The following is a 22,000-nucleotide window of genomic DNA, read 5'->3' as shown; positions in this document are numbered from 1 at the left end:
TTAATGAGCTAGTTATTAAAATTTATGGACAGTTATGGTTATAATAAGGCTTTTATCTTAAAGTAGTCAATTTTTGTTGTTGTTGTAGGTATAGATATACCATGTTTGCCTGAATATATGGGATATTTTTTTACTTAAATTGTCGAACCTAAAAGTGATGGTTGTAAAATTCAAACTTGTATTAACAGCTGGTTTGTGACTTGCCTTGTGACTGTCACTTGAGCCACTTTAGACCTCTGTTAATTACTGCCTCCTGATCTAGGCCTGTGCGAATAATAGTTTTTTTCATACGAAGTGAATATCAAATCGAATGTTTAAAATATTTGCAAAGTCAAATATAATTACAAATATCGTTCTCAACACGGCTGTATTGCACTCATGTTTATAAAATACAGGATAGATGTGATAAAATATTTTAATGTTAGTATTGTTTGAACTGATAGTGATGAACCAATTGGGTCCTATATATATAACACCATTTAATAAAAATGATGATATAACCATTTATAATATTAATCATTAATAGAGATGGTGATTTATAGCATTTAAAATAATGTTTAGCATTTTGAATTTGAAATTTAGCATTTTGTAGCATTTTTAAAAACAAGATTTAGCCAATTCTCTCATTTTACATTACTGAAGAAAAGTATATTTTTAAAAAGCATTAAATAATACACATATTAATTATTAACAACCACAGAAATAAAGATCTAGCACAACTACAAAGATCGCCTATCTTGGCTGGTTTCCAAACAACTTTTTAGCACTTATGAGTGCAATAAATTGAATACGTAAAATTACAATAGCCGTGTTCATGGCCATAGTTGATGTAGAGTGCACAAATAATGTTATTGAAACTATTTTTTTTTCAATTTTTGCCTTTTGTTTTTCGATCATGCCAGAAACCGTTGCTTGCCGTTTTACCAACTTTTTTCCTTCATTCGATTTCTCTGTGAATCTTTTTTGCAGCCTGATGTCCCTTAGATCTAATGTGCTTTTCAAGTACATCTTTTTTTTTACACTCCAGACGGAAATTACATAAATTGCACATTAAATTATTCGTATCACTTTCGCAGAACTGTTCATTTTTGTATTCATTTATGCGATTGCGAATGGAAATTACGTTTCGTCCCATTTTTACCACGAGAAATAACAGTATACAACACATTCACGAGTATGCACATACGTATTTGTAAACACACCACCTTCCACAGACTACACAAGAAGGCGGCTTTCACGTGAAACACAGACAGAAAATGGGCACGGCGAAGCAGAGATGTCGCAATATGGTCGCCTAAAAACTTGTACTCTGCAAGATGACGGATACACTTCCAGCTAGTTCTTTGCTTTGTTTTGTTTACAATCGCGAGGCACGGATGGCCATTTTTCATTCAATATTTACGAACAATAGTGTTGTGAATGACGTGACAATAAGATACTTGTGCTGAATACGCCATAAAATGATGGTTTCTTTTGATACTGAACTGAAACGAAATACAATCGGTAAATAAATTGTGTAGAGTGAAGACGAATCTAAGTTTTTTTACCTAGATTTCGCATTTATCTCGGAATAGTCTAGATTTCACATTTTATAGCGGAAAAAATATAATTTAGCATATTTTTGCATCTATTTCGTGAAAATGAAAAATCACCATCCCTAATCATTAATGAAAGCAAATCTCAGTGTCACATTTGATTGTTTTAAGTTGTAGAGTGCAGGTTCTAGAAAATAAACTGGAATGTAGAAACTAAAATGGAAAGTTGGTTGGTAGGTTAGGTTAAGTTAGATTAGCTGCTTAATGTTAAAATAAAAAAAAATTCTTTTGTAAGTTAAATATTTTAACAAACATTTTATGTTTACATAATTATTGTAGCTGTCTTAATCCAAACATTCACGTTAGTATTTTTTCTAGTTTCCCCAGAAGCCACTATTCTTTTTTTTTTAATTCCATATGTATTTTTTCCACGTGTAAAAAATATTTTTAGTGGGATACTAATTCTCATTCTAACTATTCGAATTCTATACTCATATTCGTAGCACTGGCCTAATGTTTGGCTATTTAACCTTGAACTGGGAATTAACTTGAAATCCTAGACAGGACATAATTCTCCAGTAATAATGATATAAATGCCATGCCCCGGTCTGCATCCATTCAGTCTGAGGGCCGTTTTTTCTTCAGATTATGTTTTGGTGCAGTCACACATACTAAAAATGTATATTAAAGGTTGTTTAGTATAAAAAGAAATAAAGAAAGTAGAGACGAGACCAGCTCTTTAGAATGATGAAGGCTGTATTTTATTGCAGATATGCGTGTGTGTGGACACACTGATTTAGGCATACATAAACTCGGTATGAATTACTTCATTGCCATGTGTCCCTGATTTTTCTCTTGGGTGTTGTGTTCCAGCCAGTGCAGTCTTGCCACTTTCTGGCACCACGCCGGGTGAATGAAGGCTGGGAAAAGTCACACAGTGTGTTGGCAAAACTGGTCTGCTGGCCATAAGCCGGTGCATGCGTGACATTTAAGTGATAAGTAGAGGTCTTCGGGTAGTGAATTTTTAAGCCGGGTCGGGTAGGATAATTGCACAAAAAATTCGGGGTCGGGTCGGGTATTGTCTTCTAACATACCTGATGAAACAGGAAATTGTTATTGCAAAATGTTTTTACTGTATCTTAAATACACTTTAAAAAATTAAGTTAAAACATTACATCAAATTACAAAATAAGCATTGCTCAACATGAATTTTTTTTATGCAATTCACATAAAAAACAACCCTATCAAACAGTTTTTACTTGGCCTAATTTTTGATTTTGATGCAAAAAAACCCAGTTCTTCTACATGTTCTGCTGACAGCCGTTCACGCCTGTGTGTCACAACATTGCTAGCACTTGAGAACACACGCTCACTGGATACTTCTGTGGCAGGTATTCCCAAATAATGATTTGCTGTTTTGGCGATGCTTGGAAAACGGCTTATTGTAGTTAGGTTAAAACGTTATTTTAGCATTTAAAAACGTGTTAAAATCAGCATTACAGTAAAACCTCGTTCGTACGGCCCCCGGTTCGTACGTACAGATTTTTGAGGGGGAAAAAAATTGAATATGAAAAATTGTAAGAACGTTAAAATTAGGTAATTAAAATACAGTTGCATCCTGCAGCGTTCAGAACAAATACGGGCTACATTACATATACGCATTGCACCACACTAAAAATATTTTTAAAAAAAAGGGGGGGGGGGGGGGGGCAAATTGATGGAAATTACTGTCGATAGCGCACTGTGCGCGGAGAAAGGTGATTGTACTCGATCAGTTCGGCGTGGCCGCCAGCTGGCTCTCTCTGTTCTCTGAGCTGCGCATGCGCAGTACGCTCCGCCCAGACTCGTGACCTCCCATCAGCAGCCAGCCAATAGATGCGAGCTTAGCGCAAAAAAATATAAGCTCCACCTCCCGTGTACCAGTTTTGTCCAGTACAAATACCAGTTTATTTCACGCACCAGTTTTCTCGCTGCCGTGGCATATCCAAGTTTACGTTCGTCTTGATGTCTTGATACCAATAATTAATTTACGATCCCCAGAAATAAATGGAATGGTTAGTATAAAAAATGTGTCAACTGTACAATACTTCCGAAATTATAAAATACATATAAAATAGTTACCAAGACTCCACTCATTTTATCTTGTGAAGTTTATGTCTCGTACCAGTATTTCGGCTAAGTTGTGACATAAATACCGTATCAGAACTTGAAGCAGCCACGTAATATTCCCGTTACGTTTATACATTCGTGAGATTACGTTTTTCCCTCGTGCATTTTAGAGTGTATCCTGCTATAATTACGCGGACTTTAACACGCCTAGACTTAAATTATTATAAGTTTAGAAATAAAAGCAACTTTTCATGTTATAAAATATGTATATTTTGCGTATTAAAATATTCATTGCCGACTATAAACGTTGCGTTTTTCACGATGTTTTTAGGTCTACTAGCTAATCTTATCTACACTTAAAGTACGCACGGTATTTTTTTATTTGAGCAAATATATTGTGTTAATTATTTTTTTTATTGATATAAAAAAGTATAAACACGGGGCTTACGACACTGCCTTCAGTGTCAAGTTTTTTATTTTATTTTTACATTTGATTAGCCCAAGTGTTGTTTCTGCACGCATAGGATATAATTTCGATCGAAAATACATCAGCATAATATATAGACACGGCAGGTCTTTTCCCGTGGCAGCAGGACACGGCAGGTCTTTTCCCGTGGCAGCAGGACACGGCAGGTCTTTTCCCGTGGCAGCTGGACACGGCAGGTCTTTTCCCGTGGCAGCTGGACACGGCAGGTCTTTTCCCGTGGCAGCAGGACATGACAGGTCTTTTCCCGTGGCAGCAGGACAGGGCAGGTCTTTTCCCGTGGCAGCAGGACACGGCAGGTCTTTTCCCGTGGCAGCACAGGACACGGCAGGTCTTTTCCCGTGGCAGCACAGGACACGGCAGGTCTTTTCCCGTGGCAGCACAGGACACGGCAGGTCTTTTCCCGTGGCAGCACAGGACACGGCAGGTCTTTTCCCGTGGCAGCACAGGACACGGCAGGTCTTTTCCCGTGGCAGCAGGACACGGCAGGTCTTTTCCCGTGGCAGCTGGACACGGCAGGCCTTTTCCCGTGGCAGCTGGACACGGCAGGTCTTTTCCCGTGGCAGCAGGACAGGGCAGGTCTTTTCCCGTGGCAGCTGGACACGGCAGGTCTTTTCCCGTGGCAGCAGGACACGGCAGGTCTTTTCCCGTGGCAGCAGGACACGTCAACGGCAAGTTAACCAAGATTTAATTTTTTTTTTTTCCTTTATTAGACGTCTAACCCAAAAATTTTCGGGTATAAAAAGTGCCCGACCCGAGCCATGGGTAATTTAACTACTCGAAAAATACCCGGAAAGACAGGTACCCGCCGACCTCTAGTGATAAGTTGTCAAGTTTAACTTGATAGGTCACAGTTATGACATACCGTATGTCCACTTGTTCTACAACTACGCGACATTTGACCCACCTCCCTTTTTCTCTCGCATTCATAACATTTATACTTTAAAACACAGTATCTAAAATTTTATTTATTAAGATAATTTATTCATTACAGTATACATCATGATGCTGTGATTTTATAATACTTAAGCTCATACATTATGTAAATGCAACATACATTTACCAATAACAATGGGAAAAAAAATTATTTGCAAATATTCAAAAAGCTTTTATTCATTTTGTATACACTAATTAAGCTTATAAAATAATTGCATATTTTATTTCTACATAAATTACATTTAATTACTTTCTATGGTTATACTTCAGATGAAATTATATGGCTATAATACAATTCAGCATGTGACAAAATAAACATACTTTATAAATCCATTAATTTTAATGGAGTATTTTTATTGATGTGTTATAAATTATTACACAAAAGCCTAAAGAAATAATTCAAATATACTTTGCAACATTTATATATCATATATGCTGCAGTTAAAAATTCAAAACAAATATAAAACCTCATGCACATACACACAGCAAGCTAACATTAAATATAATTTTATCCATTCAAATTATTATATAAATTTAAATTTGGCTTCTCAGCATCCTTAAAATTATTTTTTCAAGGTTCCCTGAATATGGGTTTTATGTTTTTATCGCAAGCTGCAGTAGGCAAAACTGTAGTGTTACACAATGAATGTACATACATATTTTTACTTATGAGTACAAACTTCAAGCTACCACAATTAATTATCCATGATGGAAACAACCTGTTAGCATGTAATGTAAGGTGGGGTTTTTATTTGGTGATTTTATTATTCATTTGCAATGCTTCATTATTTTTTTTTATGATTAAAACTGAGATTCTACAAGGACAAGTTAATTTGCATTGGTAGTTGGCCACGAACAGAGTGATAACTAGGGACACCTGTATTTCGCGAATACATTTTGTGTCAAGGTATTTCACAAAACACTGTAGCTTTTCTCCTGTGGTTACTGGCTGAGGTCGGTGAGAGGTGTCGTCCCGCTCTTGACGGGGCCAATGAGAATGTGGTCACCGTACTGTTGCACCCTCACGATTGTGAAATGAAATAGCGAAATACAGGTGTGTCTGGTGACAATTAGTGGGGCACGAACTCCGGGCCAGCGGGGGGCCTACTACCCCCCGAGCGTGGGCCCCAGCGACAGGTACACCCGGACGCGGAGGTCTTGCGTCTGCGGGGTCCTCTGGTCGAGGGCGGGGATGGTGTTGACGTACGAGTACTGCAGGAGGAAGCCGACCACCACCTCGCCTCCCGGGGCCTCCGGGCGGGGCAGCACGCTCAGCTTCACCGCCGCCTTGTTGGCCTTGCGCCACGCCACCACCCTGCGCGACACAACACACACACACGACGGAGATACCAAGGGGTGGAATCTGCCCGGAATGGAACCATGATAATACAGTAGAATCCCGCTAATCCGAACCCTGTTCGGATTAGGCGGAATTTTGTCATATAATGCCATATATTGTCTTTTTGAGGCATATTTAGTGTCTGATGTATCAAATATGTAAGGAAGGTCAGACGAAAAATACACCTTTATTATTTAGCGTACATATTTAGTGTCATATAATATTTTTAATTACTCACATAGATAGATAAATTATAAGTTTCTTATGTACATATTAATAAACATACAACATTACTTGAAAAAAACTTGTTTTTCTTTACTTTTCTTAGTTCTTAAATTATAAATTTTTTTTTATCCTAGCCCTGTTCGGATTAGGCGGATTTTCAGATTAGCGGGACTCTACTGTAGTCTTGTCTTACACTAAGATATTTTTCCTCCTGAGAATGACAAATTACAATAATACTGACAAGACACTATTTTAAGGGGGGGGGGGGGGAACCTAGTAAAATTAAAAAGCTATATTATTAACTTATTATAATATTATTCAAAGTAAGACTTAATGTAAACCAATCGAATAGTAAAATTCTGGCAACGGTGGTCATATATTTTCACTGTGTAGTGAAGGGGGGTGACTAATGCAAGAGACTAGAATTTTTAAGTTTTTGCAGCACAGTGCACAAATATGACCACTGTTGCCAGAATTTTACTACTCAAGTGGTTTACATCAAGTCTTACTTTGAATACTATTATAATAAGTTATAGTATTGCTTTTTAATTTTAGTAGTTTTTTTTATCTTTAAATAGTGTCTATTGTCAGTATTATTGTAATTGTCATTCTCTGAGAAAAAATATTCAATCTTATGCGTTATGCGCCAATTATTATTTCACATAAACACACATTTAACCTTTTAGTGGCAGTCAGTCACCATTAATAAAAAGGCAGTCCATTAAAACAGCTGAATTTTTAATATTAAAAGAAAACATTTGATGACAAAAATGGTTAAAATTAAGATGGTGTATTTCAGTTACAATAATTACAAGTAAGAATTAAATATAATCAGATGGTCCTGATGAAATACAAGAAAACATATTTAAACAGTATTAAAAGGATAAATTACTATTGGAGGTCATATAGTGAACTAAGCTGCAGTACCCGGCGTTGCCCGGGCTGTAACACAGGGTCAAGGGGACCTTCTTCGAAATCAGATGTAGTTAGTAATTGTCTTCTTAATTTGAATAATTTATATCACTTTCAAATCCCGAAAGACTTTGTTCTGCCAGTGTATAGTTATTTACCTGTATATATCTAAAAATAGGTGGTCTGTATTCAATGAATTGAGTGATGGCTACTACACTAACAATGAAATAGTCGTTGCCATGGAGACGAATGAAGCCGTCATCATGGTGATTTTCTGCCAATTCATACATACATCACATTAGAAAACTCTAAAATTATCAGATTAAGACCATTAATCGAAATAAAAAACTATCCCATCTCTCAAGTTGGAAAAAAATTACACATAAATGCCAATTTTCATCGAAATCGGTTGACTGGGTGAAGAGTTTACTGGAAACAAACATCAGGACACTGGATTGATATATATTAGGAAGGAGATGTGAATTTGTCATGTACCAAAGCTCACTGCTGGGATTAAGTCATTTGTGTGATATAAATACCCTTTTTTTTAATGTTTAATGAGGGGATTCACTCGTCAAATGGGAAGTGAGCTCACTTGGGGTCGTCGTGGAAGACGTGGGAGTCCCCGACGTCATCGTACTCCGCCGCGTCGTCCCTGGGCGGCAGGACCACGGAGCACTCCGGCAGCACCACGTCTCCCGTCACCTCCACCGCGACGGGGCGCGGGTCCTCGCCGGCCGACAGCTGGCGAGTGAACGACTGTACCACCGCCGTGGCGTCCTCCCTCCCGCCGGCCGAGCCCTTGGCCTGCGAGTGGACGGGGTGACCGATTAGCAGGGGCAGGCATTCTTCGCGAATAAATCTGAACACATATTAGTCTGCAACACGGTATACCCGCAACAGCGGTTTATTCCTTGTGACTGGCTGCCGTCTGCGAGAGAAGTCGTCGTTGCCTTGTTTGACCGAGCCACTCAGGACGCGTTTGCTTCCGCACTGAATCACTGTGATTGGTTTGGTAACAATCGACATGTATGTGAAAGAAACTCACCCAATCACAAAACACAGAGGATGCTACAGTGTTTTGACTTTCAGCTAGTCTCGGAATCTTTTCGCGAAATCTGCATGACCCTGCCGATTAGTTGGGACCGGAAATATTCGCAGGTCCAACGACCTGCAGGATGAACTCCGTAGTTCTACGTACACTCTCGGTCAAATGCCACCCACTCATTGGCTACTGTCTTGTGAGAGACGTTCCAGCGTAGCAAGCAGCCTGTGATTCGATAAAGCTTTGGTCGGGTGTTTCTCGTTGGTCCAGAGTCATCCAGGTGAGTTGTGTGCCAATAGCAGAGGTAGCGTTAAGGTATAACGATTTGTATTTTACCCTATCACGAAATGAATTTTTTTACTGTCTCTACCGATTAGTGCAAAAGACTAGAATTTCAAGTATTACAAATTGTGATGGGTTGGATCTCAATTTTCTCGAATCTGAATCTTGAATTCAAATCCCAAAGATTATCTCCATGTACCGCTCCAATCCAAGTACAGCTCTCAAGGGTCAAAAATAAAATAGTTACAAGATATCAAAAATATTAACTACAGTATATGAACATTTGACCCATTAAATGATTGATTCTTAAAATAAGTTTCCAAAATAAATACCTATTTTAAATTATATTTAGATAATTACACTTAAAATAACAGTATCTTGGAAAATAGTAACAGATAACCTAACTATGAAAAGAAAAGAAAATTAACCCGGTAAATGTCGGAATATATCAGTGTATGCTCGAATACCAAATCCTTATACTATGGAAAATATTTTGTAATAGATTTCAGTATTTTTTTTTGGTGAAAAATTTTTATGGATTAATGTGTAGAGTAGCAGCTTGAGAAAATTAAGGTGAAAAGGAACTGAAATTAAAGTTGCTGGTTAGGCTAAGTAAGATTAACGGCATGGTTAAAAAAAAAATTGTTTTATATTTAAATATTTTAAGAAACCATTTCCATATAATTATTGTAGTTGACTTGACTTAACCAAACTTTCACTTAAGTATTATATGTCCAATATTCCAATAGTTGTTACGTGACATGAAATTTTTTTTTTTTTAAATGGGGATCTAATTCCCATCCTTACAATTCAAATTCTATAATCCCATTCACAAATAATTCGATATTCGTATCTGATTCAAACTAAAAAATTTGATATTTGCACAGGCCTACTTACTATAGCTTGTTTAAAAATATTATTGTACTAATTATTAATTTTTTCTCTGGTATTACTGTTGAAACTATACTGATGTTCCATAATCCGTCACCAGGGGCGCAACAATATAATTATACAAGGGTATTTTAACCCCCCCCCCCCCCCCCCCTTCTGAAACCTTGAAGTGGGGGCAAACGGGGGGGGGGGGGGGGGGCAAAGAAAGTGCTGTGTAATCAATTTTTAGATAATAAAACTGCTTAAATAGCACCATTTTCCACCTTGAAATACAAATTTTCCCGGGGGAGGACCCCTTGGACCCCCCCCGCTTCAATAGGGGGGGATCGATGATTCTTTATAAAAAAAGGTATATTGCCCCACCCCCTCCCCCCTTTGGAAATTTAGTTGTAGCGCGCCCCTGTCCGGCACGGCTGCGCTGAGAGAGAACCGTCGGGGTGTCCCTCTGGCCCGGCAGACGCGCGGGCGACGCACCTCGGGGGCCCGCTTCTTGCGTCTCTCCTGGAGGGCGAGCTCCAGCTCGCGCCGGTCCTCCTCGGGGGACGGCAGCGGCAGGAACGACAGCGTGGTCTGGTGCTGCGTGGGGTTGCACAGCTTCAGGACCAGCTGCGCCGGGCGGCCGGCTAGCAGCGGCTCGCACGTCACCACCCGCACCTCCGGCACGTGGTAGCTGGCGCGATAACACACGCGCGTCAGCCGAAGCACTGCCCATCAGGGGCGCAGCTGGGGGGGGGGGGGGGGAATCAGGGGTTAACCCCTCCCTCCCTTAGCACCAAATCTTTAATTAATTTCCTTATTCATCACTCAAACAAATTTCATACATATTAAAAATTAATAAAATTTTTTTTACCATTACAATATTTAATTTTTAAGAACCGAAAAAATGCTAAAAATAGCACCATTTTACACCTTAAAATCCAAAAATTTTCCCGGGGGGGAGGAGGACCCCCCGGACCGCCCCGCTTTAATACGATGGGGAGGGGAGGGGGAAAGGGGGAATGCTTCTTAACCCCCCCCCCCCCCCCCCCCCCACATACACAAATCCTGGCTACGCCACTGGCTGCGCATCACCTTCTTTCATATAACCGTTCCAATGCTGAATAGAAACTGACTTTTGCAGCGTACAGACCTTAAATTGTTTTCAAAAAGAAATTGTTAAACACATTTCTGACCTGAGAAAATGAGTATCTTCAAATAAAATTCAAAATTGTAAACTCACAAAAAAAAAAATTAAATATCTATTACATTTAGCTACAAATAACTTAACTAGTACAATAATTAAAAAAAAAAAAAAAAAAAAACAGGGTGCTCGGTACAGTGAGAGGTCTTTAATCTGGCAAGATCTGGCAATATCTGGACCACGGCCGCACCGGATCAGCGATTTTGCTAGATTATTGAACACAATAAAGTTTAAACTGGAATATCAAAGAAAAATTAATATACAGTACAATGGTATTTAAAATAATTTGTAATAACCAGCTCTTTACACAGAAGAAATACAGAAAAGCATTTTCTTCTTTGAAAAATGTAGACATAAAATGTAACTCGCTAGAAAACCGGAAATTAAATTGGAATGAAACAAACCAAAAACGATGAACTTCGAGTGAAGTAAAAATGTTGGCAAGACATGGTGGCCAATATCAACTGCCGGAATATACGCGCACGGCTCGATTGGTGCCGTTATTACAGATCTCTCACAGTAACTCTTGGGTGGAGACTGTGTTAAGGGGCCCGCCTCGTCAGGGGTGTATGTGTGTTAGTGAGGCGGGATGATAAGCGCGACGCTCGATGGTGCTTCCAGCGCGGTGTCGCCTCTAAGCGCAAGGCTCTGAACTGACGCGCAGTCCTCTCGTCGTCACAGGATAACTGTGCAATCTGAGCGGTGACCGTAACATTATATGGCCGAGAAATGAAGATAAAGGTGTAATGCAAGTCCCTTAAGTGCTTTCAAGAATCTGTACTGGTTGTTTTATGCCTAAAAATTTCTCTGAAAACATGCGTTTTAACCATTTTAACTCGTCAAAAATTGTTTAAAAACTTAATCCGAAATCAAAAGCACTTTTCGTCCCTCAGAAAACTCTTAAATTCTTTTCGTAAACATACCCCATTCGGATATGTTGAGTAGTTTTGAAATCGCGTTGTTTTTCCTGAAGCTCTGATCACCGTGTGTGTGCCCGGGTAGGCGGAGCCCTTAATAAACAAACTAATGCAACAGCGACCCTCGAGGCAGGGACGAGGGAGAAGCTCACTAGGCAAAGAGCTGTATCTTGAACTTGGTGGAGGAGGGGCTGGTTTCCGGCTTGCTGACGTTGTGCTCGCACTCGCGGCACCGCAGCGACCGCTTCACCAGCAGCGGCTTGTGCACCGGCAGCAGCCGCCTCACGTCCGCCGGCTGCACCTCCACTTGCAGCAGGCGCTGTGCCATCGTCGTCACTGCGCATGCACGCCACGCCTTCACCCGACATCACTCAACACACACACACACAGCACACACGCCACACACCCAAACACACACGTCACACACACAAACACACACGCTTAAAACACAAACATGCACACACTTAAAACACAAACACACTTAAAAAAACAAACACACTTAAAAAAAACAAACACACACAATTAAAACATACACTTAAAACACACACACACTTAAAAACACAAACATACTTAAAACACAAACATGCACGCACTTAAAAACACAAACACACTTAAAAAACAAACACACACACACTTAAAATACACACACTTAAAAAAAACTTAAAACACACATACATATCAGTTGCTTGGCTTCTGGGTTGTGAGTTAAGTCATGTGTATTTCAGTTTATGGTGTTACTTTGATTTAAAGCAGATTTCTGTATATTTGTAGCCACGAGCGCGACGAGGCGCGACGAGGCAAAGCCCACCTTGCGACAGGTCCAGCGGCTCGGAGAACACGCTCTCCGGCAGCGGCTCCACGCCCTCGGACGCCTCGGCGGGCTCGAGCTCGGGCAGCCCCGAGGCGTCGTCCTTGAGGCCCGGGCCCTGCGGGGCGAGGCCGGCCCGCTTGCGCGCCAGCAGCGTCGACAGCCCGAACTTGTCGGAGAAGTGCAGGTAGCTGCGGCGGGGAACGTACTTCCGCTTCTCCTTCTCCTGGCGCTCCTTCGCGGCCAGCCCCTTGTAGTGCTCCAGCAGCGACGAGATCCTCCGGGCGTGGGGCACTTCTCGCTCCGCCCACCCGCCGGTAGCTGACCCACAACACACAGTTCGCTCGTAAGTGCATAAAGGGGCCCTGCCTAGGCAAGGGGTGTACCTGAGTTGGTGGAGCGGAAAGATGCGAGCGACACTCGCCGGTACTTCTACCGAGTTATCGCCTGTGGACTGGCACACACTCTTCTAGTCATGCACAGGGAAACTATGAGATCTAACTACATTTGATGGCAAATATATAAGATTAAGGTTCATTAAAGTCCCTCGAGTGCTTTTAAAGAAGCTCAACCAAGGTTTTTGGTGACTAAAAATGACCATGAAAACGAGTGAGTGCTTTAGCCATTTTCACTCTTCAAAAGAACAAAACACAGGAACAGAACCACTCATCTGTCCTCTGCATGCTCCTAAATGCTTTTCGTAAACAGACGCCGCTCGGATATCTCGAGCAGTTTTCGAATCGCGTGGTTTCTTCTGAAGCTCTGCACATTTTGTGTGTGCCCGGGTATATGGGGCCCTTAATGTCTCATCACCACGGAGGACATTATAGACAGTTCACACACAATGCAGACCAGGCATATCAGTGAAGGAATCTTGCCACAGACCATCTCAACATTTTCCTTCGCCGATTTCAAGAAACTTAGGAAAACAAAACATCTTTCCGGCCAGACGTGGTATTTTTAACTCGTGTTCTCTGGGATGTGATTCCAGTGTCTCACCACTGTGCCACTTGCTTTACATCATATGTAGGGACAAGAACATTAAGTTTTATTTTTAGGCTAATTTAATTTTTGAAAACAGAAGATTTTGATTTAATTACTTTTTATGAATTATGTTTATTCTTATTCTTAACTATAGCATATTATTAAACAAATATAACACATAAATGACTTGGACTTATATGTACTGTACTTTTAAAATACAACAATTTTTAATAAGCATGTTTAACTATTCAGAACAATAAAAATATATTGGCAAGTATTTGTGTGTTATGTTAATGTACCATCATCATAATGAAAAACTGAGTTACTAATTAATAGAGACCGGAAAAATTCGCGATTTCAATTACATATCGGATAGACTCCATGATCCTCTATACACTCGGGAAAATTTCATCTGCTCATTGGCTGCTGACTCGTGACATCCTTTTTACTAGGATAGTCGTGATTCGATACTTCTTTTGTTGAAGGTTTTCCATCGGCCCAAAGTCATTCAGACGAACTGTGGCCCAATCACTGAAGCAGCCAAAAGGCAAAAGTATCTGGATTCTAGCCTGTCGCGAAATGAATCCGCCAATTTTTCAGGTCCCGACTGATCAGTTGTGCGACGGAGGGCGGCTCGGCTCACCGGAGGTCTGGTCCGGCATGCCGGCGTCCCGCGACGTCCACCGGCAGAAGCTGCACACCAGGTAGTAGCCCTTGCGGGTGACCGTCCTGGAGGGGTCGTCGGGGTCGGCCGAGGTCACCGGCACGATGCGCACCGACAGCACGTGGCTGCACGCGGGGCAGTCGTTGCAGTTGGTGCAGCAGTTGCGCTTGAGGCGGGCGTCGGCCGACGCCAGGTTCTCCAGGCAGTGGCTGCAGTAGTGGGACTCCACCTGGGGACCCACCCGCGGGGGCACGGCTCTACAGGTCTCCACCTCGCCGGCGGCTATATACTGCGTAGAAGTCGCGAGTGGATAGGATTTACTCTACGTTTTTTTCAGGAGCGTATGACGAGCGGCTCGGGAACTTTCACCGCTGCAGTGCGCTGCCGTTAACGCCCTGTATCGTCTCAGGTTGTTATTTGCACGTTAAGAGCGCAGCACATGTCGCCCGCTGTCATTTTCCCGCACCCCCCCCCCCCCCTCCCTCCCAATCCATCATTCACTGCAGTTCGAGGTCGTTCCAACGGGAGGGGGAAGGGGTGATCGAAGAGTTCGACACTTCTCCGCTAGGGACCACCACAAGTCGATGCCCTAGAGATGGTGGCGATTGCGGCGGTGAATTAACCAACCACCTCAAAACCGTATTAGAAAATTTAAACCTGGGCTGGCGACTTCTATACAGTATATATATTCAAAGCTCCCGCCAAGATACCAACACACAGCTGTGCGGGAGTTTTTCGAAAACCTCCGGCAAATATTGTAATTACACTGGGTCCAAGAAACCAGGACGGTATTTGAACTAGTGCGTGTCTGTATACAACATGTGCTCGTAGATGAATAAAGTAATTTGTATGTATCGGTCGTCAATCTCCCCCCACTGCGGACATGTTCACCCCGAGAAATGCGGTACCTCTGAGCCCGAAATGCTCGGCAACGTGGCATAACTACAGCGAGACAGCAGTTCAACCTGAAAACAGAAGTAGGCTATATAAAGTTTATTTTTGTGTTTCTGGCTCCTAAACTTTCAGAGATTTTGTGGAGATCTGTTGCATAGGCAGCTTTGCTCCAGGCGACCTGCAGTGATTACTGGAGATTATTTTTATGTTGGGTTAAAAAAAAAAAAAAAAAAAAAAAAAACCTTCCTAAAAATTATTTTTTAATGTATTGAAAAGTCATTATTAAAACTACAATTCTATGATCTTGAAGGTACAACCCACTGTTTAAATAAAATAAGCACAATACCGTAGTACAAAAAATTATAAAATTAAAATTATACATTCTAAGAAAATAATTGAACAGATTTCAAAGGTCAGGTGTGGACTGGAGTAGATTATTTTTTTTTTCTCCAGTTTTTATTTAATAGCTCTATAAGAGTTACGTAGAAGGAAGGAGAGAGAGGGGGGATTTCCATAGGGTCATTGCTGTCCGAGTTGGGAATTAAATATAAGAATGAATGACTTCTGGCTTAACACAGAGCTTCCAAACCACTTTCCCGCAGCGCACTTGTGTACTGTGAAGCCTCAGTAGTAGTGTCACAAGATATTAACAATAATCATAAAATATAAATAAAAAAATATCCATATGACATATCCATATGATGTATCCAAGACTATCCCTTGATCCTTATGTCATGATCCTGTATTGCATGGTGCTATTTTTTAATTTAGTACGTCGAAAGATCCTGGACATAAAGATTTCTCATTTAACAATGAATTATGATCGTTAAGTTAAATACAAATGAAAAAATTTCTAAAAGAACTGACAATCTGTTTGTATTGTGATATTAGAGATTTTGTTATTTACAAGATCTTTCAATGTACTAAATTAAAACAGCAACAATCATGTACAACAAGATCAAGGGGTAAACTTGGATACGTGATATGGAGTAATTACCGTTTAAAAATTTAAAACCCAGAAAAAATTTGACGATAGTTATCAGTAATTATCGGAAATTTTGCACATTCATTAAGTCACAAGTTAGAATGCAAACCTTCATACTCTTGCATTGTGTTCGTGACAGGACGGCAGTTATTAGAACAAGTCCCTCCACAAACCGCGAGCCAATGATGACTAGCTAGGAGAGAAGTACGCGAATCAGGAAGAACCAATTTATCAAGGAAAAAAAAATGTTCTCACTAAGAAATAAAACAATGAGATAGCAAATATGGGTTGGGCACAACTATGACTTTGAATTCTACCCTTAGGACAGACGAATATACGAAATTTCCTGATCTCTACTGATAACCTATGTCAAAAATATGGCATAAAAAATTATATCTGTAGTAATCTGCTGATTTAGGTAATTTTTAAGTCAAGGTACGGTGATTAAAAAATGGTATGGGAAACTCTGATTTAACATCTCGTCAACCTAGTGGTCAAAGAGACGAGAGAAGTGATGGAATGAGAATGGAACATTGACTTGCACAGGTGGAAGGCAAGCTGTTCATTGGCCAATGTTCTCGAGAGAAAACATTATAGTCCATTGTTGCAGTTTTAGATTTTATAAAATATTATAACATTTTATTTTTGATAGTAACTAGATTAACTATGGTAATAAACTTGTTACAATTGTATATCTAAAAAACTTATTGTTTCCTAAGTTGACGTCTGAAAACATAAGTTGTATGCACTTACGTTTCACAAGAGTGGTGAACAATATCATTTTTTACTTTCCCAAATGCTGGAATAATGATTACGCTAGACATTTACAAACCCGTGAATCTTACATTTTAGTTTTAGCAGGTGCTAGAAACAGGAAAAATTGCACACTGTTTTCACAACTATTAATGTTTAATGGATATGTGTTGAACATACATACATGTGCTGTACTTATCAGCAAAAGTTAAACATCTAGGCACATACATAAATACGCATAACCGATTTTCTTGATTATAATATAGAGCTGCAAAATATACAAGGCAAGGTGTGAGGTTAAAGGTCTAGCATTTGGGAGGGGTTTTGGAGACATAAGGATACAAATTTAAGTTATTGTCCTCTTTAAGTTACCTCATGAGAAACGCAGTATGCGCATCTAATTTTCTGGCAATGTCGACAAAAGTACAATCTATAAATGGGTTTCAACGACCCACAATTGCACGCGAGTTTCACAGTTTCCTTTTGCAAGAAAAATGCCATCGTCACTTTAACTTAAGCACTTATTACACATAACATAAAGTAAATACTCAATATAAGATTAATAACTGTATTCGTATATATTTTACACGAACTAATGCTTAATTTTGATAGCCTACTATTCAGACGAATGTGAACGCAAAAATATAACCAAATAAGCAGAGCAGACGTATACAGTGACCAGTGATGACGTTTGCTGGATCGCACGATTTTTTATGTTGTCAAGACTGGATTCATTATGCACCAAATATTTACGTTCTTCTTTGTTAAAATGTTTTAATACTCTTATATAAACTGAAATTAGAAATCTATCAGCAGCTTTTAATTTTCACGATAACGTAGTGGCTTAAATATAGATGTATACATGCAGTATAATTGAAACACAGTGTAATAATTATAATGTTGGATATCCTGTTGCTTATAAAAAAATCCTTTGCCGCTTTTCCCCGCCCGCGGATTTTGGTTAGGTATTTTATATACGAAGATAATTTCTCATTTAGATATTTTCTTGCTGAAGTACAAGAATTTGCCCATTGTTGGTTAAAAATAATTGGAATTAAAACATTCGCAAAATGTGATTTTAGTGTGACTTGGACAACCTGGAAGCATGTAAGCGTAGTTTTCATTATTGATCCATTTTGGCAACTCAGATTTGCGCATGACTAGTTTTTAAGAATGTAGAACTACGGTAAGGAAATGTTGGATGATTGTGAACAGTTAACGCTGAAATGATAAAAATGTTTTCATGAAAGTTTAAATCATTAATATAGAATTAATTATATATTAGTTGCAATATGATGCAGAACCGAGACGTCAAATAACTAAAAATATTAACCTGTCAAAATGCCGATACAGACAAAGAATTTGCTGAGTTCACTTCACACGTTGCACCATTTTTCTTCATAGCTATCGATCAGGCACATGAGAACAAATAATTATAATCGTCTCAGTAAACGTTTTTAAAATTTGATCATTTTCTTTCTCAGTCACGTAGTATGCACTGAACTTTGACTAATGGGATTAAAAAGAATCTTCATAACTACATTTTGTTTAGTCGTGTATACATTAGCGAGAAATTAACTGGCACAATTTCCACTAATGTTCATCAATAATAGCGACCGTAGATTTTATTGTCACTAATGAATTTTTAGATTTTTTTCTTCAAAACACTACATTTAAAATCAAAATTGCTGTGTCACTTTACATTATCTGTGTAGAAAGGTACGTGGAAGTTAAACGGTGGTAACATTCCTACTTAATAGAAATTAGTATCAATTTTTATAAATGTAGCGTAACATGAACTGATATTAATTTGCTTGTTTCGTGTACCACATTTGAGGTCTTGTTCCGATTACTATGCCGTCTTATTCAGGCCACTGTAGAGTAAATGTTTATAACCGTCCGAATTCCAAGTCATTACAAATAGGTCACGATCCGTTTAAACTGTTTATTGGGACTAGCCATTCTTTATTTATGAACTTAAACACCAGTGCATCAATCACTAGAAGAGTAAAAAAAATGACGATAACAAATTTTTATTTTTATTTTAGTTAGCCATAAATCCAGAAAAATGTCGGGAGTAAATCAATCGAAGCTATCCATTTTGGTTCATCGGACGATATTCCCCTCCAAGAATTTCAAGGTGCCATATTTTCATATAATTTTATTTAATATTAAAGAACACAATTTATTGCTTATAGGAATAGAGTTTTGTTTTGATAATTTATCTACAAACCTATACAGGTCTAGAAGACGGTGGACTCAATTATGCCAAGAATGACATTGTATTTCAACGTCACGTACCGGTAATGTTTAAAAACAAAGTAAGGAAAATAAAGGTTGTACGCGTAGTTAAGAATGTGTGTACATGATCTTATGGTTGCCAATGAAATATTTTATATTTTTATCGTAACATATTTTTAACAGTTTTGGGGATTTTTTTATTTTTGATTGTCCACAATATGCTTTAGTAAATTCCGAATAGTCATGAATTATTTTACTCTTTTTCCAGTGATAATGAAGTGAAATAAGCATACTGTCGTACCGTATCACTTTGTTGAACAACTTTGGCACTTTAATTACCAAAAATTTTTTCAGAAGTAAATTATATGTATTATGGGTGTATTGTATTGGGTAGTTTTTTCTTAAAAAAAAGTTGGCGCGCAGGATTTAACCGTAGTGCAGCGAGTAACTACGTGACTTTAAGGGGAATTAGACCCCGCCATCTTGAAATTTTCCATATTTTCCCTGTGACTTAAATTTGAACTATTTATACCAATTTTTAGCATATCAAGGCATAAATCATATCTTCCATACATTATATACCTTGTTGAAACCACATATTTACTCACAGGCACTTAGTCTGTAAGCGCTGCGAGGAAATAAATAATTTTTTTCACTCTAGCGACTGCAACTATCATGATAATCGTTCCAGTTCACAAGTGTTAAATTCAAGAAGTAGCCAAAGGTAAGTCACATGTACGTCAAAAAAAAAAAAAAAGCACGAAAGTTCTACTGCAAGCGGTATCAAATTACATAGCTAAAATTACAAGATGGGAAGGCCTAATTTAAGGCGTTTATAGGTGTAAAAGAAAAAATTGTAACTTACTGTAGTGTTATCCAGATTCAGTACCGTAAAGGGAGGCATGTTATTTACGAGTGGTCTTGATTTATAATTGCGACTTAAATTTCATTACAAGGAATACCTACGAACGTATGTTTTTGAGTACACAAATCTACCTAAAATGTTCGTTTTCAACACACGAAAACTTTTCAGTAACGTTTAAAGCGTGTCTGTTTATCTGACATAAGCACTTAATCACATAATATTCTACATTTCAACTAACATTTTCTTATACACGTACATTATCAGTTTCCTCTTATATTTTGACGTACTACTCTTTTCTATTATTTCACTATGCAAGCTGCTGTATTGCCGTATACCTTGCCCAATTCGTGAATTAAACGATCCTGCTTTATTTAAATTGGCAAATGAATTTTATTTACGTGGTGTAATGTTTGGGGATGCCTTTTTTTTTTGTCAATATAGTCCTGATCTACAAAGGTAAGTATTTTAAATTTGACAATTATAAAATAATAAAAAGAACATTTTTTTTTTCGTATTTATTGTGGCATGTCAAAACACCCATAGCCTTATGTTGTAATTTCTGCGATTTCTGAACATCCTTCCACCTTGAGTACAACAATTGGTGTTCTACGTATAACTTCTGTAAATTGTGCACGCATTGTGAACCGCGGAAAAAATAGTCTGGATGCAAAATAAATTAAAGGAAGAAGAAAAAAAAAATACAAAATAAATACTTGGCGCGCTTGGGCTCGGGAAAGACTGGTGGGGTCGTTACCATAACGCCGAATGTCAAAATTGACCACAACGCCGACAGCTAGAAAACTGCTGTATACCACAACGCCGAAATAACCACTGATTGAATTTGTGTTTCTTAAATGTACCTTAACGCCGAAATACCACAATCAAACCTAACCTAACCTAACCTAGCGTAATATAACCTAACCTAACTTAACTTAGCCTATCCTAGCCTAGCCCAACCTAACCTAGTCTAACCTAACCTAGTCTAACCTAACCTAACCTTTGTGGCAGTCCAGCAATGACATTTTTCGGCGTTAGTGTATTTAGGCGTTGTGGTAATTCGGCGTTGTGGTACACAGCAATTTTCTAGCTGTCGGCGTTGTGGTCAATTTGGCATTTCGGCGTTGTCGTTTTTCGGCGTTGTGGTGCGTCCCCAGACTGGTGTCTTGGGGGTGCAGCGCGTCGTGTAGCATGGACTTGTGCGCGCCACAGCCACCCTGGAGTGAGGGAGGGGAAAGGGGTTGATGAAGGGGGGGGGGGGTAGGGGTGTTGTAACGGCCGGGAGAAGTAGGAGTGGCGACGATTGAGCGTCGGGCCGGCGGGCGTACAAGGACGCAATGGCCTCGCGTCAACAGCTGAGTCGCGGTTTGCGGGTGTAGGAAGTTCCAATTTACAGTGCGCGAGCCGTCTGCAGCGATTATCATCTGCGGCGTAAGTGTTCTCATCAGTGCGTGTGTGTTTGTGTGTTAGAGTCTGCTCTTGCGTAGTACATTGCCAGGTCTCGGGGCAGGGGAGAGAAAAAAAAAACATCCCACTGCAGCTTATTTAGATGATGATCAGCCACGTACGAAACAACAAGTTCATATTCTTTGTGTTTTCGAATCATGTTACGTGATTCAATCGTTATTCTTAATTTTAGATTTGTTTTTTTTTTCTGTCCTTGTTTTTTTTTGTTCCAACCGGTTCGAAAATGTGTTCGTTGGCGTGAGTTCTATTTCGAAAGCCTTGTGTCACTCGCGTATTTAGGTCTTTTTGACAGTGCCAGTAACGCAGCGTATTTTTAACGCCCTTGTGGTAGCGTCTTGCGTCGTGCGGGGGTCTCGAGTGGTGAAAAGATATTCCCGAGTCGAATGGGGCTGTCTGATATTTTGATGGGGGGGAAAATAAAATTGCATGGTGATGCTTCGAAAACTGGGATTCGGTTTGGATTAAGAGAATCTGTTCGAATTATTTT

The 22,000-nt window shown here is 39.4% G+C and overlaps 2 protein-coding genes across 3 annotated transcripts in view; one reads left to right on the top strand and one right to left on the bottom strand.

The window, feature by feature from the left end:
• Positions 1-5,215: 5,215 nt before the first annotated feature.
• On the bottom strand, positions 5,216-17,663 carry LOC134539368 (dynactin subunit 4). The gene is made up of 7 exons (XM_063381354.1): positions 17,316-17,663; positions 14,291-14,540; positions 12,664-12,984; positions 12,008-12,191; positions 10,233-10,428; positions 8,136-8,347; positions 5,216-6,379 (listed from the first exon to the last, which is right to left on the bottom strand). The coding sequence occupies exons 1-7, from the start codon at positions 17,442-17,444 to the stop codon at positions 6,172-6,174; spliced, it is 1,500 nt and encodes a 499-aa protein (XP_063237424.1). The 5' UTR covers positions 17,445-17,663; the 3' UTR covers positions 5,216-6,171.
• Positions 17,664-21,317: 3,654 nt separating this feature from the next.
• LOC134539366 (vinexin) overlaps positions 21,318-22,000 on the top strand; it is a 173,109-nt gene continuing 172,426 nt past the window's right edge. Inside the window, exon 1 of one of the 2 annotated variants that reach the window (XM_063381349.1) lies at positions 21,318-21,477. The gene's annotated coding sequence lies outside the window, so the exon portion shown is untranslated. The remainder of the gene's footprint in view (positions 21,478-22,000) is intronic. The other variant, XM_063381353.1, reaches the window with a different exon arrangement.

The sequence above is a fragment of the Bacillus rossius genome, chromosome 15 (assembly GCF_032445375.1).
Source record: "Bacillus rossius redtenbacheri isolate Brsri chromosome 15, Brsri_v3, whole genome shotgun sequence".
NCBI lineage: Eukaryota > Metazoa > Arthropoda > Insecta > Phasmatodea > Bacillidae > Bacillus > Bacillus rossius.
The sequence above is the reverse complement of the archived record's forward strand: the minus strand, read 5'-3'. Positions and strand labels throughout refer to the sequence as shown.

Excerpts from the sequence above, each read along its gene's own strand:
- LOC134539368 (XM_063381354.1), bottom strand. The coding sequence starts at position 17,444 with ATGGCATTTTTCTTGCAAAAGGAAACTGTGAAACTCGCGTGCAATTGT. Across the intron at positions 12,985-14,290 it reads CATGCCGGACCAGACCTCCG|CTACCGGCGGGTGGGCGGAG; the intron begins GTGAGCCGAGCC and ends GTTGTGGGTCAG. Across the intron at positions 8,348-10,232 it reads GCAAGAAGCGGGCCCCCGAG|GCCAAGGGCTCGGCCGGCGG; the intron begins GTGCGTCGCCCG and ends GTCCACTCGCAG.